Raw genomic sequence first — 18,906 nt, 5'->3', positions numbered from 1 at the left:
ACTTTATTCAATCGATTAAAATCTAAGTCAGAATTCGATAAGATATATAAGTATTTTAATGCCGACTCCTAAAGTACATAGTTTTCAACATCCCTAACCCTAACCCTAACTGAATTGTGGCTTATACATATTGTCTATGATTAAAGTAGAGAAAAGCAGTTATTTGATTTCGGAGGAAATTCTGTGTGAGAGACCATACGAAGAGCCAGCCTCACACACCAGGGCCGTCGCCATAGATTGACTAATGTTAAAGAACAGTCACGAATAGCGGGATGACGAATAGAAGGCGCGAAGCGCCGTAAAGGAGGGAGAGTATGTGAGGGGGTTTCTCCCTCCCCCTGGTGGGGGTCCAGGGGGCATCCCCCGAAAATATTTGAAATGCTACGGATAAATATGGAAAATGGTGTACGCTCGCGAATTAAATTTTAACATTTGAAACACAGTAAAAAGTACATTGCAACTGTTTAATTCCATACTTTATGAAAAAAACGGAAATAATATTGAAGCCCGAACTTCCAGGCCTCCGCCTGGCGACGTGCCTGCTCATGTTACTGCCACTCATGTTCATAATGCCTCTGTAGTGTATACAACTCACCGTATGTCAATGCCAATCTCAATAAAACTCTTTAGGACGACTCCACCAATGAGAAATTAAATTACCATGTGAAAATTGCGTTGAATCCCATTCGCGTAATTAGTGATGTATTGCTCGTTATGTATTGTTAGTGCGACGTAGGCATAGGCGCAAATGTTAACATTTACACCGAAATCAACGCTAGAGTCGACATAGCAGCTGTCACTATTGTGATTACCGTTGGCGTGACTCCCAATCCACTGCTCTCTGAAACGAACAACATGTTTGTAAATTAAAACTGATTGCTTGTGTGAGTTTAATCGCAACTATAATTTAAGGAGACATCAACTGTTGGCGAGAGTCCTCATTTAAATACCGTCAAAAGTGTTTTTACTCGATTCCCCGCAAGTTATCAAATCACAAAGTTAACTATCACAGGGAATAATGCACCCTCCTCACCAACTCACGCTGTCACAAAACAGTTATCGTTCGTTTGTTTAAAGGAAAACGCACGAAGCTTCGCTTGCATCATTGTGGGCGCTTTAGTGGATGATCATATACCTGATTCCTGCTGCAGAAATGGTACAACGTCGTTCCATAAGGTACATTCACGCAGGCGGGGACCGTTCTTTGGTAAGTTGTACTTGCGAGGACATTAGCGAATCAGCTGTGAATTAAAAAGTTAACACCTAATATTTTTGCGTTACCGTTTTTGAGTTTCGCTTCTTTGTGCGAATTCAACGCGGTACAATAATTTCCTCTGATGTCGACCTGTATTATAAGATGGTTATGTAATCCATTCATGTTCAGAACACCAGGTGCGAGGAAGAGAATCCATCGAATCACAGACGACCGTGGACGCCCACTTCAATGCCGATAACGTTTAGCTGCTATGATTAGATGAAGCCAACGATGAACGATGAAGGACAAACCTCGGACTCATCATGAACTTTTAGAATGAACTACGAACATTGCAAATATTTAACGATAGTAACAAATGTGATATTGACTAACGCTCAAAGATGATTAGCAGATCATGATAATAGTTATTCATTAATTATGTGACTAATTTTTAGAATTCGAGACATCAGAGCGAATCTTTCTTATACGTTATTACGGATGGTGGGATGAGAGCAGTTGTAGAAACCTCATGTGTAAACAATATAGATCTTGGTGAGGAGTCCAGACCATGAGCCACGTTGGAAATCAGATCCACGGAGGAGTGTGATGCTATCTATACAGATTAATATACATGATATTATAGAGTATGCTACAATTTTCAAACGATAATGTGTCCTTTAAAGATATTATTATTTGGATCTGAATCAGAGCGCAAGAAAGTAACAGTCCGATATGTAAATGCGATGCTGACGTCTGCATGGGTGCCATCTTGTACTGTTGTTGTGCACATCTCGTTTCGCGTTATTAATCGCAGTGAAGCTGCAAGGTTACCATATTTGCCTTTCTATCGCGTCATTATTACATTTACTAATGTACAATCCAATCACATATTTTGGTTGTACTGTAAAGAAATTACTGAAAATAACAGATATGTGACTCTGTAAGCTGTCGCACGTTTTGAAGACGTTTGGAAGATTTGAATTCTTTGTCCCCTTGTAATTATTGAAGCAGGACATTCGGGTTGAGATTAGTTCTACTACACTACTCGGGAGTATGTACATATTAAATGAATATTCATCTCGAAATATAACTACTGTGGTGAGATATTGCGCATGTACATGCTTGCTGAGGGAGAGAGGGGTGGTTGAGTGAGGAAAGACGGTAGGGAAGAGGGACGGGGGAATGAAGTAGGAGTTTTGCACTCTACAGGCTAGGGCGCTCTCCTAATTCTAAACACAGGTCTATTGCTAACAATTTATTACATAAATCTATGCTGCGACATCCCCTAACCATATAAAATGCATATGCATCGCAAAAAATAATTCCTCTTGTGAGATATTGCGCATGTGCTAACACACTATCGTAACCAGATTGTGCACTAACTGATATATGCAGCGTGGACCTTACAAGAAAGGTCTTTTTCCTATTTCTCAAGTGAGGTCTACTGATGGAATGCTATTATATAAATCTAGCTAGGATAACTGCTATTCATTTTAAATGCATAAATTTTGCAAACTATTATTCTTCTCGGGAGATATTTTGCATGCGCGAACACCGCTTCAGGCGTGCATTACGGACCGAAGAAAACTGTATAATATAGCTTGCTGAGGAAGAGAGGGTTGGGAGACTGCGGAAAGGCGGCAGGGAAGTTAGATGGCGGGGGCGGTAGAAGAAGAAGGAGGCCGATCGAGGCACAATGAAGGCAAGTGGAAGGACGGAAGGGGATGAAGTTGGAGTTTTGCACTCTACACAGGCTAGGGCGCATCTAAATATAAGCACAGGTCCTTATCTAGATATTTTGACAATTTATTACATTACGAATCATAACATATGGCCGAGATACCCCCCTAACATATAAACTGCATATTCATGTCACAAAGTATAATAACGTTTCGAGCGAGGATATTGGCGGCATAGGCCGCTCCCACTATCTGTAGCCAGATTGTGGTGCACTAACTTTTCATATGCAGACGAGGGACACTTACAAGACATCATTTTTCTAGTGTGTTTCTCAGTGACACGTCTACTGATGGAATGCTATGCCACCTATAAGCTAAGCATTGGCACTAATTTCCTCCTTTCAGCTATTCTTAAAATACATATTTTTGCAAAAATATTATTCTCGAGAGATATTGTGCATGTAGCTTGCGTCGAGACACCACCGAAAGACAAATATCTACGCTATAAAGTAATGGGCGTGTCTAAAAGGCACTGACCGCGTGCGACAACCCTACGCATTATTGCACATGTACGAAGCTTAATGCGAGTAATGCTGGCGGTCGAAGTGAATTTCTGAGATCTGGCACATCTCCTTTATGCCCTAGCTCTGTCTTTTCAAAGCGGCGCAAGATCGGCTTGTAAAGCATGTTGTCTTGTGACTGAGGTGACGTGCGACCTGTGCGCCATTTGTTGCTTAAGTACTTTTAGGCATTCGCTTGATGGGGATGCTGCGTCGCGAAATGAAATTCTGGATCGGATTTTTCCCATGACCATCTGCTGTCGGCGCATGCCACTGTCCGGCGCGAAAGATCGGCAGAAAAAGATTATTCTGGGGTGGCTAAGCGCGATTTAGCGAATGCGCGACATTCCTCAACTATTGGTCTAGCGGACAGGAATGACGGGGCGCCGAGAGAATTAGCGTCTGAGATCGGACTTACTACGCCACATCTCTCGTCGTAGGCTGCCAAGCCTCTGTTCTTTAAAAGCGCGTAAGATCGGCCGCCAAAACAATTGTCGGATGGCTGCAGGATCGGTCGCTGTAATATCTTTAATTTTCGAAATTAAAAAAAAGCCAGTTTGCCGCCCAGAGTATAAAAAAAGGGATTTTTATTAATTTACGATCCTCGCCGGATGAATAGAAACAAAAATCCGATCCGATAACAGAGAAATAAGCTTGCTAGCAAAATCAATATACTTAGTCGCTATGTTTATCACACAATGCGCATCCAGCGCGTCAGACTGGAATACTTGAGCAGCCGCGGACGTGATCCGCGCGAAAGTGCTAATACGTTATGCATGAAGCGGTGACACAATGACTTATTCGCGTGCGCCAGTCGTATTAAGTATAAAATTGTTCCGAGCTCAGCTACTGGTATAGGATAAAGGCGTATAACGAATTGAGAGTTGTGCGGCTTGCCAGAAGCCTTATCGACTATGCACGTAGGCCGAGAATAAATCCAAATGCCGTAATTGCTACTTTGCTGGCTCGGTGCTTTAGGTTTCCTCAGAAAAGCGAGTTTGTATTTCTTCTTTTCAACCGCCGCTGATACCTTATTCTCGTACATATGGCGTCCCATTGAGATGAGCGTGACGAGGACTCAGTCACTTCGTAGGTGAGGGATGTGTTCACGAGAGACTTTCCCACTTACAAAGGATCGGCGAATCTCGGCGTATCAGACGTGCTCTCGCGTGGAGAGTTCACCACCGCTGGGCACTGCTAACCTATCAAGACTCCTTAGTACAGTTGTAGCAGAAAGATACTCCTTTGGTCCGCAGTCACTAAGGTCTATGGCGAGTCCTCGCGAGTGTAAGTTCTACGCCTGGCATATTCGAGCGAATGACGTGGGAGTTTCTAACTTTATTGCGTAGCCATCTTGGTGTTCGCCTCAGTGATTCGGCTAAGCCCGTTGATTGATGTTTTTTAGACTGAGAATTTGCACTAGATGTTATCTGGGCCAGAAAAACAACCCCGCCAGTGTCGGCGTCAGCAGCACCAGCCGTATGTGCTGCCAGAGCAGAATCAGTGCACGGGCGTCTGAAGGTCTACGAAGTGCTTCAAGGAATTAAACGGTCAGCGCAAAACTTCTGCCGTTAAAAAACTGTTGTCATATCGTAGTGAAACAGAGTAGCCTAGCGCCTATAGTAACCACGAAACATTAAAGAATTTTTGTACTAAGTAAATACATTTACGCGCGACTGTTGGTATGAGTATTGTGTTTGAAATCGTATGAATACAGCGAGTGTATTGTCAGTTAGCACTTATATCTATTGAAACGCTTGCATGTGCTCTGTGTGCTTTTCAGTCCCTATTGGAAAACTACCAAAGGCGTATGTAGCATTTCGCATATATTACATCGTCCAGCGTGCTGCTTATAGCAAACTTCGTCTACGCCTTGCGGTCGGAGGGTGGCCCCTGGAGATTGCTCGTTCCCTAACCCCCTAATCAATAAGCCCTATACCCATAACCTTACCTAATTATAGTTAGATTATACAATAATCTCTATATTGAGCTGTATAATGACATTGGTTTATTGGGGACCTCCATGTCTCTATCCTTGAACCGATGGCATATGTAGTTGCGCATGAGAGTATCATTTATTTATTATCAAACCAAGGCTTATTTGTCTTGTTCGGCTGGCAGCTGCGCGCCAGCTTCGGTTATATGAAGCCGCTGTACGCATATCAAAATACAATTCATAATAAAACTTATACTCAGCCCGTGTATGAAACTAGAAGTAGACGGTGTTGACACTTTTCATAGATTATTTTCATTGAAGCTGCCAAAGAAAACAGCAGCTCAATGCCACTCAGGCGTTCATCCCTGTATTCCTGGTAAATCTAACCGCGTTGGAACAACTAGCTGACGCCTAGGATTACGGCTATCGGCAACTAATATGCGGATGATCGATTGCCAGGTTTGGGTTGGCTTTGTTCATTATATGTGCTATTTACGTCGTCATTCGTTTGGATATATAGGTGAACATTTCTTATTTACATTGAATAGCGGCGTATTATATTCCGCATTATCTTATTATAAAAACGCCCGTGACCCCGCTTATTATCCGGGCTGGCAGGCTGCCGCCGTCGTTAACATGGAAGGCCAGCTGACCGCCCTCACATAACCACATACAATTCATAATATAAACTATTACAACACGCAGTGTAGAAGTAGAAGGTGTTGACACTCTTTTCTGAGTGATTAGTTCCATTTCATGAAGCTTGCAAAGAACAGGCAGTGCTTAATGCAGCTCAGCTGTTTCAATCTGCGTATTCCGTAAAATTATCGAGTGTTCGCTGGCGCTAGTGGATCAGTGGCGCGAGCGCTATTCATTCCGGGCACGGAGATCCCATCGCTGCCAGCGCTGCATTAGCGCGTAGGACGTTCACCCGCGTTCGCGTGCGCCCCCTTGGTCGCGGAACTGCGCGCAAGATCTGCGGCTAGTAGCGCTTGGATAACCCGAGCTCCTTTCGCGCAACGCTTACTCTAGTATCCGTCTCATCTGGTTTTTTATCGATGCACGTATACAAACTGCATGCAGCGCCCCCTTCGTACTACTCAGGATACACGTAAATGCATAGAAATCTAACTAACACAGTATTATAGATGGGGATGTCTATGGGTAACGGTGAGCCCACGAGCTAGAGCAGCCATCTGTCCGTGGAGTTGTAGCTTGTAATAGTGTGATGATGTATGGTCGTTACGCTTGGCAGGCATTTTTCGATTTAATCCTTCGCGACTCCACAACGGGTGGGACATATGTTTCCATTGAAGCCAAAGTATCCTGTGACGTCAGTGTACGGTCAGTGTGACGTACAGTGCTATCTATACACCAGAGATAGTGTATAAGATATCCGAGTCCGGGTTTATCAGTTGGTGTTAGGGTTATGGTTCTGGGGTAGGGTTTAAGGTTAGCGTTTTTGCATCATCCTTCGGAAAGTCTGATGCCGGAAGTTGATATGCGTAGTATCCAGATGAGACGGGATACTAGAGAAGCGTTGCCGAAAGGAGGTGTTTATCGAAGTGCTGCGCGATCTTGCGCGGCAGTCCGCGGCAAGGCGCACGCGACCGGCAGAAATTCTACGACAGTATGCAGCGCTGGCAGCTATGGATCCGTGCGCCGAATGCATAGGCCGCGCACGAATCCAATAGCTGCCAGCGAACGTCCGCAATTTTAGTGGGGGACACCAGGGCAGACATTTGGACGTGAACAGTGTTCCCTGGTTATAAAAACTGTAACCGAGTAAGTTGTTCGTAACCGAGCTGTGTCACGCGCCGAAATCACAGAAAGACTGTAGAAATCTCTGACATTCGCGAACCTTGCCGCAGTAATGGACAATGGCTGTCAGAATCAGGAAACACCTACCGTCGCGCTCTCGTGACCTAATTAGTTGCGCCCCAACGCTGGAACGTTTTTGCAACGTTCCAATGGCGAGGCTCGTAAGGAGTTGCAAGCAGTGCGCCGCTCCCGCCCGCTATAGCCCATAGACTGGCACTCGCCTCCCACCTCTCGGCTTTAGCTTAGTCACTCGATGGCTAATCGGAGGTGGGAGCGAGTCCTAGTCTATATAGGCCTTTGCACCTCGCAACCTTCTCGAAAGAGAGTATAGGCCTATACTAGAAACATTAAGAATTTGTAGTAAAGTAGATTTCGTTTTAGTTAGCATTATATTTATTGAAACGCTTGAAGTGCCTGTGTCTAGTATAGGGGTATTCTAACCGAGAACTTCTACGAGCGTTTCTTGAGCTAGTAGTAGTATGTACTAGTACGTACGTAGTATAGTACTAGTAATTAGTAAATATATTACTATTAGCTCCTGCCGTCCTGGTAGTGAACTATACATATACTAGTAGTGCTGGTAACTTAGTAGTACTACTACTAGTAGTAGTACTTAATTACTAGTAATTATTGTAAACATGTACTTGTAGTAATAAAGAGTATTCGTAGGTGTGGAATGTACAAAGTCTAAGTTATACTTATAGCCGGCCGAGCAACACGCGAACTGTAAAGAAACATCAATCAACGGCTTAGCCAATGAACGTGAGGGAACAAGATGGCTACGATAATTAAAAGCCCAGTGTCACGATTCCAGCTAGACTCGTACTGGGCCACAGTAATCTTTGGCTACACTAAAGTTATAGTTAGTGGAGCGTGTCAAACTCTCCACCGCGGGCAGTCTAAAGCCTATTCGCCGTTTTCTTCTGTCTCAACATTCTCTGGAAAATCCTCGAAGAGAGCCTCGTCGCGCCATCTATGGCGCCCATATGTACGAGAATAACTTCAGGTTATTAAATAAAATAATTAAATAAATTCGAAATCGCTTTTCTAGAGGAAAACTCTAACGCGCGCCAACCAGCAGGTTAGCAATTACGAGCATTTGCATTTATTCTCGCCCTACGTGCATAGTCGAAAGGCTTCTGCAAGCGCCACAACTCCTCAATTGACCGATTACAGGCCGATCTGACAGAACCGTGAAATTGTTCTAATTACAGAGCAGCGAATTCGATGAAAAGGCGCCGCGGGGTGTTCGCAGCTTGCGCGCGGATATCCGGGCTGCAGATCGTCAAGAGCTAATTATACCTTATTAATTAGGTATTATTAGCTCTTGCCAGTCTTGGTAGTATGGAATAATTATTACCATATGCGCAACCACCAGCACCATCAGCAGGCTGTATGCATTCAACTTACTGATCTCTACTATACTAACCGTAGTATAGTAGAGATCAGTGATTCAACTTCGGAGATAGCCGAGTTCGTGCGTGACGTCAGTGTACGTCACGAGGATACTTTGGTTCATGGAAACATATGCCCACCCTATACAACTGTCCCGATCTTACGCACGCTGCCTCAAGCCGGGAGTGAGAATTCTCCAGGATTTCTCATCTCATTAAACCGTATTGTGCCAGACAGTACTAGTATACTTATTGGTGGAATGCTTGGAAATGTCAATGCGTAGGTTTGGTATTATTCTGTTCATGGCGCATGGATAAGATATCTTCTCACCCTCTCTTCCCTCGCGCCAAGCGCCAAGCACCGTGACGTCATGATGACGAAATGCGTCTCACTAGAGAACAGATTATCAGATATAGTCTGCACCATAGCGGCGCGATTATTGTGCAATCTGTAGCAGGCTGGCAAACAGAAAAATATCAGTGACAGTCTATTTCTATCACAGCTCGGGCTTATCGATATATGCTATTAAAAAGGAGTGCAACGAGCTGGCTAGGCACGATGGGTACTTCGCTAAGTACAGTCGTCACTGAACAGGCAGCACCAGGGTTCAAGCCCCTGAACGCCCATGTGCGCAATCCAGTTTTTTATTTTTTTCTGAGGTTGTTACTAATTTCAATGGAGGGTGATGTGCTATGATAACCTACACTAGCGTAATATTTAGTAAATAACATTACGTGAAGAAAGACAATAGAATTGAAAAGGATTGTGTAAAATCTTCAGAACATTCTTCACTCGTGTTGTCTGGTCGCATAAAGGAAAAAAAAAGAAATCTCCTGCCGTGACATGGCTACAGAGTAGCTTGGCCGTGACCAGTATTCGAACCTGATGTCGGGAAACCCGAATTAACATACAATGGACCATAAAAAACATTCATAAGAAGTTCCCGCCTCGCGTACGCCGTGCGCTGAAGTTATGCATAAATTATTATAATGTGAACACGTTACCGCGCTCTGTGTAGGACGTGCGCTCTATAATAAACCAGTCACTTCGTGGAATCTAAAGAACGAGTACTGTTTTACTCTTACTTCTATCGTGAACGTGCAATTCCCCACATTGTGGTGCCGTGACCAGGATGGATCTGCGAAGGCTAACGACAACTATAGAGGAGCGCATCGAGGACAGATGACGAAACTTATGCAGAAAGCAAAAGTTATGCAACAAGCGCAAACTACAAGGAGGCGTTAGAATTGCCCAAGAAGCGCTACGGACAACCACATATGCTGATCTCAAGCTATACACGAAGGCCTTGTGGGAGTTGCCCAAGCCAACAACCACAACAGTAAGCCTTCGCGAATTCTATGACAGTTTGGAAAGTCATGTTCGAGGGCTGAGATCCTTAGGAAAGACGGAGGAAAGTTATGGAGATTTGTTAGTGCCGATGGTGTTTGAAAAGTTGCCAGGGTCGGTCAAGTGACTCATAAATATGGTTGCCCACAAGCCCAAAGCACTTAACTTGCCCGAAATTTTGTTGATCGCCTGATAGCTGTGAAGCAATTTCAGCCATCCCATTGACTGAGTATTGGCAGACATGGTTTCATGAATCGGGCTGTTTTGTTCAATTTTTGTTTCGGGGGTCACGGTACTGACCAAGAATGTCTGATGGGATCGTAGGGCCAAAAAGGTTAAGAACCACGTAGTAGGGTAGCAAATAGAGGGACAAGCAATTATGTTATTGTGGAGGAACAATTAAGCATGTTGGCTTTATACCAGATTATCGGTAGCACCATTTTATCATTGGAAACACGAGAAACTCACAATTTGTTTACTCGCTTGCTTATATGTCTGAAGCCGTCTGATTGTCGAAAATAAATTTAATGAAATCCAATAAAATTGCCTTAATAACTAAAAAAAAACGTCTGCATATTCGATAAAAACGTTTTCTCAACGCTGAATAGCTGATTTGCATGAGTATAGTACCTAGAAATAATTGGTTATTGTAGGCTAGAATACGAAAAAGGTTAATTACACCAAACATGTTGAAATCGTAATTGATAAATCTTGAGTTTGCCGATATAAGAGAATAGAAAACGAATACGCGCTAGCAACTTTCCAAAAAACCATCAAATCACAAACTCTAAATTGTGTTACGTATACTGTGTTATTGTGTTATTGTGTCACCCGGCCTGTGACGTACAGTACACTTAATCCAATTTATTCTGTTCTTTATGCCACGAGATCTTGTTGTGAAAAAGTATTTCCTGTTCGTACATTATTCGCACACGATATATAGCTAGAGAATTTCCCCCTATATGCGCCCTTCATCACACACAAACTGACGCACGCACGCACGAACGCACGCACGCACGCACGCCCGTACGCACGCACTCACGCACGCATGCAAACACCCAACTATCCCCAACACACAAACACTAGAGAGAGAAGGGGAGGGGTAGAGAAACGGTTACAGCCCTATAGACCGAAGGTCCGATAGACCGAAGGTCCGATAGACCGAAGGTTCCATAGACCGAAGGTCCGATAGACCGAAGGTCCGATAGACCGAAGGTCCGATAGACCGAAGGTTCCATAGACCGAAGGTCCGATAGACCGAAGGTCCGATAGACCGAAGGTCATCTAATTATAAGCACAGGTCTACAGATAACAATTTATTACATAAATCTACATATGCTGAGATACCCCCTAACCATATTAAATGCATATTCATCACAAAGTATAACTTTTCGAGCGAGATATTGCGCATGCGCTCACACACTATTGTAGCCAGATTGTGCACTAACTTTCATATGCAGCGGGGACCTTACAAGCAAGGTCTTTTTCCTATTTCTTAAGTGACGTCTACTGATGGAATGCTATCACATAAATCTAGCTTGGATAATTCCTCTTCATTTTAAATACATAATTTTTGCAAAATATTATTCTTCCCGAGAGATATTGTGCATCCGTGAACACCGAAACAAATCGTATGCTTAAATAATGGCGGGTGGCTAAGGCAACGACCGACCTACGCATTATTGCACATGTACGGAAGCTAATGGCGTAATGCTGCGGTCGAAGTGAATTTCTGAGATCTGCACATCTCCTTTGGCCCTAGCTCTGTCTTTTCAAAGCGCGCAAGATCGGCTGTAAAGCATTTGTCTTGTGACTGAGGTGACGTGCGACCTGTGCGCCATTGCTTAAGTACTTTAGCATCGGCTTGTGGGGGATGCTGCGTCCGAAATGAAATTCTGAGATCGGATTTTCCCATGCACATCTGCTTCGGGCATGCCACTGTCACGGCGCGAAAGATCGGCAGAAAATTATTTCCTTGGGTGGCTAAGGCGATTAGCGACATGCGCGACATTCCTCAACTTTGGCTAGCGGCAGGAAATGACGGGGCCGCCGAAGTGAATTAGCTGAGATCGGACTTTACTACGCACATCTCCTTAGGCCATGCCTCTGTTCTTTTTAAGCGCGTAAGATCGGCCGAAAAACATTGTCGTGATGGCTGAGGATCGATCGTTATATATTGAAATTAGCGTGCATAGATTTATTAATTTACATCTCGCCAGGAGTGAATAGAAACAAAAATCCCGATCCCATAGATAAACGCTTGCACCAAATCAATATATTCCTATTATTATCACACACGCATAGACCTCGACGATCTGCAGCCCGGATATCTGCGCGAAGGGCGCAAACGTTGCGTAGCGGTGACACAATGACTTATTCGCTGCCCTCTATTTAGAAAAATGTTCCCGAGGCCCTTCTGGGTATAGGATAAAGGCGTATAATCGGTCAATTGAGGAGTTGTGGCGCTTGCAGAAGCCTTTCGACTATGCACGTAGGGCGAGAATAAATCCAAATGCTCGTAATTGCTACTTTGCTGGTCGGTGCTTTAGGTTTTCCTCTAGAAAAGCGAGTTTGTATTTCTTCTGTTTCACGCCCTGAACTTATTCTCGTACATATGGCGTCCCATAGATGGCGCGACGAGGCTCTCTTCGAGGGATTTTCCAGAGAATTTTCCACACAAGGATCGGCGATTCGGCTTAGACTGCTCCGCGGTGGAGAGTTCCACACGCTGCACTAACTATAACTTTAGTGTAGCGAAAGATACTTGGCCGAGTTAAGGTCCGTACCAGTCTAGCTGGAATCGTGACGTGGGATTGTAATTATCGTAGCCATCTTGGTTTCCCTCACGTTGATTGGCTAAGCCCGTTGATTGATGTTTGTTTAGACTGAGAATTTGCACTAGATGTTATCTGCCAAAAAAACAACCCCGCCGTGGCGTCAGCAGCAGCAGCCGTATGTGCTGCCAGAGCAGAATCAGTGCGGGCGTCTGAAGGTCTACGAATGTTAAGAATTAACCGCGCAAAACGTTTCTGCAGGTTAAAAACTTTGTCAATATCCGTAGGTGAAACAGAGTAGGCCTAGCCTATAGTATAGAAACATTAAGAATTTTGTACTAAGTAAATACATTTACGGACTGTTGGATGAGTATTTGTTTTGAAATCGTATGAAATACAGCGAGTGTATTTAGTTAGCATTATATTCTATTGAAACGCTTCAAGTGCCTGTAGCTTGGACGTGCCTTCAGTCTATGGAAAACTACCAAAGCGTACGTACAGCATTTTTGCATATATTACATCGTCCCAGCGTGCTGCTTAATTATAGCAAAAACTTCGTCTACCCCTGCGGTCGAGGGGGGCCCTGATTGCTCTTGTGCACAAAAACTTCGCAGAAAANTTAAGAAACAGCATATTTTTTTGTTTTTAATAGGTACTTTATTCAATCGATTAAAATCTAAGTCAGAATTCGATAAGATATATAAGTATTTTAATGCCGACTCCTAAAGTACATAGTTTTCAACATCCCTAACCCTAACCCTAACTGAATTGTGGCTTATACATATTGTCTATGATTAAAGTAGAGAAAAGCAGTTATTTGATTTCGGAGGAAATTCTGTGTGAGAGACCATACGAAGAGCCAGCCTCACACACCAAGGCCGTCGCCATAGATTGACTAATGTTAAAGAACAGTCACGAATAGCGGGATGACGAATAGAAGGCGCGAAGCGCCGTAAAGGAGGGAGAGTATGTGAGGGGGTTTCTCCCTCCCCCTGGTGGGGGTCCAGGGGGCATCCCCCGAAAATATTTGAAATGCTACGGATAAATATGGAAAATGGTGTACGCTCGCGAATTAAATTTTAACATTTGAAACACAGTAAAAAGTACATTGCAACTGTTTAATTCCATACTTTATGAAAAAAACGGAAATAATATTGAAGCCCGAACTTCCAGGCCTCCGCCTGGCGACGTGCCTGCTCATGTTACTGCCACTCATGTTCATAATGCCTCTGTAGTGTATACAACTCACCGTATGTCAATGCCAATCTCAATAAAACTCTTTAGAACGACTCCACCAATGAGAAAGTAAATTACCATGTGAAAATTGCGTTAAATCCCATTCGCGTAATTAGTGATGTATTGCTCGTTATGTATTGTTAGTGCGACGTAGGCATAGGCGCAAATGTTAACATTTACACCGAAATCAACGATAGAGTCGACATAGCGGCTGTCACTATTGTGATTACTGTTGGCGTGACTCCCAATCCACTGCTCTCTGAAACGAACAACATGTTTGTAAATTAAAACTGATTGCCTGTGTGAGTTTAATCGCAACTATAATTTAAGGAGCCTCATCAAATGGTGGCGAGAGTCCTCATTTAAATATCGTTAAAAGTGTTTTTACTCGATTCCCCGCAAGTTATCAAATCACGAAGAAATTAAACTATCACAGGAAGTAATGCACCCTCCTCACCAACTCACGCTGTCACAAAACAGTTATCGCTCGTTTGCTTAAAGGAAAACGTATAAAGCTTCGCCTGTATCATTGTGGGCGCTTTAGTGGATGATCATATACCTGATTCCTGCTGCAGAAATGGTACGACGTCGTTCCATAAGGTACATTCACGCAGGCGGGGACCGCGTCCCCAAGCATTCCTCTTAGTGCTTAGCTCCTTGTAGTAGCGTTTAGGCCCATCCGTCTCCTCATTAACCTTAAATGCCAGCCACCGCTCGTCAACTTGGCTAGGCTTGTTCGGATTTCTGACACAAAAATATATGATTATAAACACGTTATGGTTTATATCCAATCGAAACAACCCCAAAGGTACAGGGAAACGTAATTATTGCAATTCGTTTCCATACTTGAAAATCGACATCTGGTTTGACGAAGATAAGAAATTGCCTAAGCGAATTAATGAGTTTAGGGAGCAGCGAGGCCAGCTTGGCACGCGCCTTCAAGCGATCGGTCCATCGCTAACGAACAGAACGAGTAGCTGAAAACTCAGGTGGACTTCCATTCCAGAGTTCACCGCAGAGGGTTGCATAAAGGAAAAAAAGAAATCTTCTGCCGTGACATGCGCTTCAAACGGCATGTTTACCAAATCTGAGCGTAACAGTTTATATGTTAGAGCGCAAGCGATAAACCTAGAGCTTCTACTACGAAACTCTACTGCAACTAGGGAGAAAATTACTGAGTCCAATCGCATTTACCTATAGATGTTATATCACTGTGCCTAATGATGCGTGCACGCATCCACACGGTGCGAAGCGGAAACCAGAACATTTAGCATCAGAGCAGGGGATTCATAACGAAAAGATAATTTAAACAACTTTAAAAACGTTTTTTTGGGGCGTTCCTGTAGGTAAAGGTCATGGGGACTGCAATACTACTGTGCATCTTACCAAGAGCTAATAATACAAATAATTATATTACAAGGTATTATTAGCTCTTGATCTTACATGTTGACACTCTCGTGTAAATTCACTATAAGGATGCTTACGTACAGGCTCTATGGAAAACAGACATTCTATTAGGAGTGGATAAAAAACAACGACAACAACGATGTTTTCATACACTCTTCATTCTATAAGAAGATATTTTCTGATATGTGAGCGATATGTGAATGTAATGATACCCATATGCAGCAAGTACGAGCCAACGTGGGGAGTGGACAACAGGCGCTGATCATGATATGTGGCAGCATTCCACAAGTGAGTCGGTAGCTCGCACTTACCCGCTCTTCGCGAAGTTACTGAAGTAGTTCATCATGTGTTTGCTGACCTCCTTGTCATACATCGTGAAGCCTGACACATCCGGCGGAAGTCCGAACATATACGCGATATCCTCCCCGTGCATCACACCAGCCCATTCCGGCGTCTTGCTGTCCGTTGACTGATGTGTGAAAAAGTACATGTAGACGTTTTCTCCCTCGTCCGCATAACGGCTTGCTTCCTTAACGGCGGGGCAGACGAAGTGGTAGTCACCAATCATGTCAATTAGAGACTGGCTTCTGGAGGTGGGCGCGTACGACCAGTCAGTGTAGGTGAATTCGACAACCTGTAAATTTTCAATTGTTGTAAACGCCGATGTAATCAATATTGCAGCAAATGTGTGAGCGACATCAGGGGAATATTTGAAAGATGTCTTTTAATTTCTCATCTTCTTCTTCTCAGTATTTTGCCTCTTAAACCGGATTCGTATAACGAGGATACCTGTGAATTGATCTTGTGCAACTAACCAGTAGGAATAGGTCAAGGCGACCAAGGGAAGGCAGTTACGACAAGAATTAAGCAATTTCAGACAATTTCGAGTGTCAATAGAGAATGGTAGCGCGTAGAGCTATCGTGTGCGCAGACGAATATAGAAGAAAACTAAGAATAGCATTCACAGCAGAATCCTTAGTTACTAAAGGTCTTTCACCACTTTACTTCACATGTAATCATGGCCGATGCTAAAACGCTAGGTTTTATAAAGGTAAAAAACATAGATGTAATTTTCGATCGAATGATATAATAAAAAGATATCATTGCTAGTATAGTGATATACTTAGTTTTGCTACCTCACATTACCGCATCACAAATCATCACACACCGCCGCTTCCCATTTCCTCCCACACCAGTTCATCTCTCGCAGGCCCATAACCCACCTCATCCAATTCCACCCTAACACTCAACGCGTCATATCACATCACTTCATCCCACACCAAAACACCATATTTCCCCACGCACACACACAACCGCATCTCAGTTTTACTCACCGCACCGCATCCCACTCCGTCTCATCTCATCTTACATCACGCCGTCACAGATCATTCCATCCAGCCGATACCCGCCCCACCCCCCTCATCATCGCTTTGTTTACCTTGTGTACGCCATCGCTGTACGTTGGCAGCAACTTCGGAATGCTCGATTCGTACAGGTCGACACTGACGTTGGTGGGGTCTGTGAGTGTGATCAGCGCAGGCAGTGAGGTGAACATGAACCATGAGCCCTCGTCACGAACCGTTCCGAACATGACGCTCGCGCGCTTGAATTCTCCATTCTTCAGTAGATTCTCGGGCGCGTCTTTCAAGAAGCTGCCGTCGATCGTGGGTTCGAAGCCCAGGAGGGAGGCCAGAGCATTGTCGAGAACGAGCACGTCGGGGTGGAGCTGAGCCGTGGCGAGATCGTTGGCCGGCACCTCCATTAAACAAGCGACCATCTCTGCTTCGTCGTCATGGTCGCATCCGACGAACTTCGCCAGTTTCACGGAGCGCGACTTCTGGTCATCGGGCTCGTGATACCCGCCGGGCATCATGGCACTGCCGCTCATCATGATTGCTCTGTTGAACAGGTCGCGGCTGAGGGGCGACATAAGGTGGAAGGAAGTGCTCATGCTGCCCGCGCTCTCACCGATCAGTGTGATGCTGTCCGGGTCTCCGCCGAACGAAGCAATGTTCTGCTTCACCCACTCAAGGGCAAGCACCTGGTCGAGCATGCCCATGCTACCAGGTGCATCGTCGCTGCCGAGGTAAAGAAAGCCGAGTGGTCCGAGGCGGTATTGAATCGACACGACGATGACATTCGTGTACAAGACAAGGTTGCGTGGATTGTACATATCGACGCTGATTCCACCTACCATGAAGGCGCCGCCGTGGATCCACACCATGGTGGACAGACGCGCGTCACTACTGTTCACGTCGGGCGCCACTATGCTGAGATATAGGCAATCCTCGCTTCGGTTCGTCCTCGGCTCGTATTCCTCGGGACTGTCAGGAAATGATTCTGGCTGCGGGCACACAGGCGGCATGGTGGTTGCTTCCAGCACGCCTGGCCACGGCTCAACGGTGACTGGCTTCTTGAAGCGTAGATTGCCGACTGGTGGTTGTGCAAATGGTATTCCGTGGAAGATGCGCACCTTCGTCCGACCAAACTCCTCGACGCGACCTCGCAGTCGGCCAGAGGAAGTCACGATGTCCGCCGTTTGTCCGGCGGACCGTCCGTACGCATACGCCGCCAGTGTCATCATCAGCAGCAGCAGCCTGCTCATCGGCAGTGACGTCATACCTAGAGGCACATCTAAGCAGTCATATTCCCATCAAACAATCCCTACTGGGTGAACAACACTATCATCTTATAACGATCAATGGAGCGACTACTCAGACGTTATATACCGAGACCCGTAGTATGTATGTACGTACGAGCGCAAGTGTGTACGTGTGCGCACGCGCTTGTGTACGCGTGCACGTGTGTATGTGTGTGTGCCTGCGTGCGTAGTGTGTAAATGCCTTTATGGTGAAGCTAAAGTTGGCCAAACGCCCAGCAGCAGTTTTTGTGGTACTGAACTACCGATTGCCTAATGTACCCATCCAGCAAAACTAAAATAAAAACTAACAATACGCATACACACGTGAAATATCAAGAGCATTACGTTCTCGTTAAATTACTATACCAAATCCTACCTTGCGTGCTATTGTTTCTGAAACCTTTTAAATCCAGTTTTTCTCACGAGGTTTCCGCTGGCGCAGTCAGGTTGCATGCAGACAGCATTAGCCACTTTCAATGATCGCCTAGCAGCAACACAGCTCGACCCTGGAGCTACTTACTCACAGCTTCCTGATGCTGCTGGCTACAGCCTCCAACTCCAACACGCATGGGCGGTGGCGTGGGACGATGCAGGCGTATTATGGATTTATAAATAGACGCGAACTTTCGGATGCAGTGCATGCTTTGGGGCCGATGCAACCCTACACCAGCTGCTGCCTCTAACCGGCAAATACAATATGAACACATCTCGTTTGCGGCAGAGGTGGATTGATTTTTTTCTATCCTGTTGTTTGCTATTACAAACAGTTAGTGCACCCAACACGAAAATTACAATCTTCTATATAATCTGTTACGGTAATGGCTGGCTACGTCGCGAATCGGTAACCTAAGTAATAACGCCACGCGCGGGGATACATGAATTTTAGCTTTCACGTTTTAAACTACTCTACTTAAT

The 18,906-nt window shown here is 44.7% G+C and overlaps 1 protein-coding gene across 1 annotated transcript; it reads right to left on the bottom strand.

Moving 5' to 3' along the window:
- Positions 1-13,341: 13,341 nt before the first annotated feature.
- Positions 13,342-18,527, bottom strand: LOC106805818 (acetylcholinesterase-like). The gene is made up of 5 exons (XM_014807559.1): positions 18,368-18,527; positions 16,789-17,972; positions 15,662-15,984; positions 14,503-14,687; positions 13,342-14,202 (listed from the first exon to the last, which is right to left on the bottom strand). Exons 2-5 carry the CDS (start codon positions 17,968-17,970, stop codon positions 14,120-14,122), a joined length of 1,773 nt encoding a protein of 590 aa, XP_014663045.1. The 5' UTR covers positions 17,971-17,972; positions 18,368-18,527; the 3' UTR covers positions 13,342-14,119.
- Positions 18,528-18,906: the final 379 nt, after the last annotated feature.

This window comes from Priapulus caudatus, unplaced genomic scaffold (assembly GCF_000485595.1).
Source record: "Priapulus caudatus unplaced genomic scaffold, Priapulus_caudatus-5.0.1 Scaffold128, whole genome shotgun sequence".
NCBI classification, from domain to species: domain Eukaryota; kingdom Metazoa; phylum Priapulida; class Priapulimorpha; order Priapulimorphida; family Priapulidae; genus Priapulus; species Priapulus caudatus.
This window is presented reverse-complemented; position numbering and strand designations above follow the sequence as displayed.

Bases quoted from the DNA above. Each gene is read 5' to 3' on its own strand.
- LOC106805818 (XM_014807559.1), bottom strand. From the start codon at position 17,970: ATGACGTCACTGCCGATGAGCAGGCTGCTGCTGCTGATGATGACACTG. The intron at 14,688-15,661 runs GTAAGTGCGAGC...TTTTTGTGTCAG, and splicing joins AGTAACTTCGCGAAGAGCGG to AAATCCGAACAAGCCTAGCC. The intron at 14,203-14,502 runs GTATATGATCAT...TGTTCGTTTCAG, and splicing joins ATTTCTGCAGCAGGAATCAG to AGAGCAGTGGATTGGGAGTC.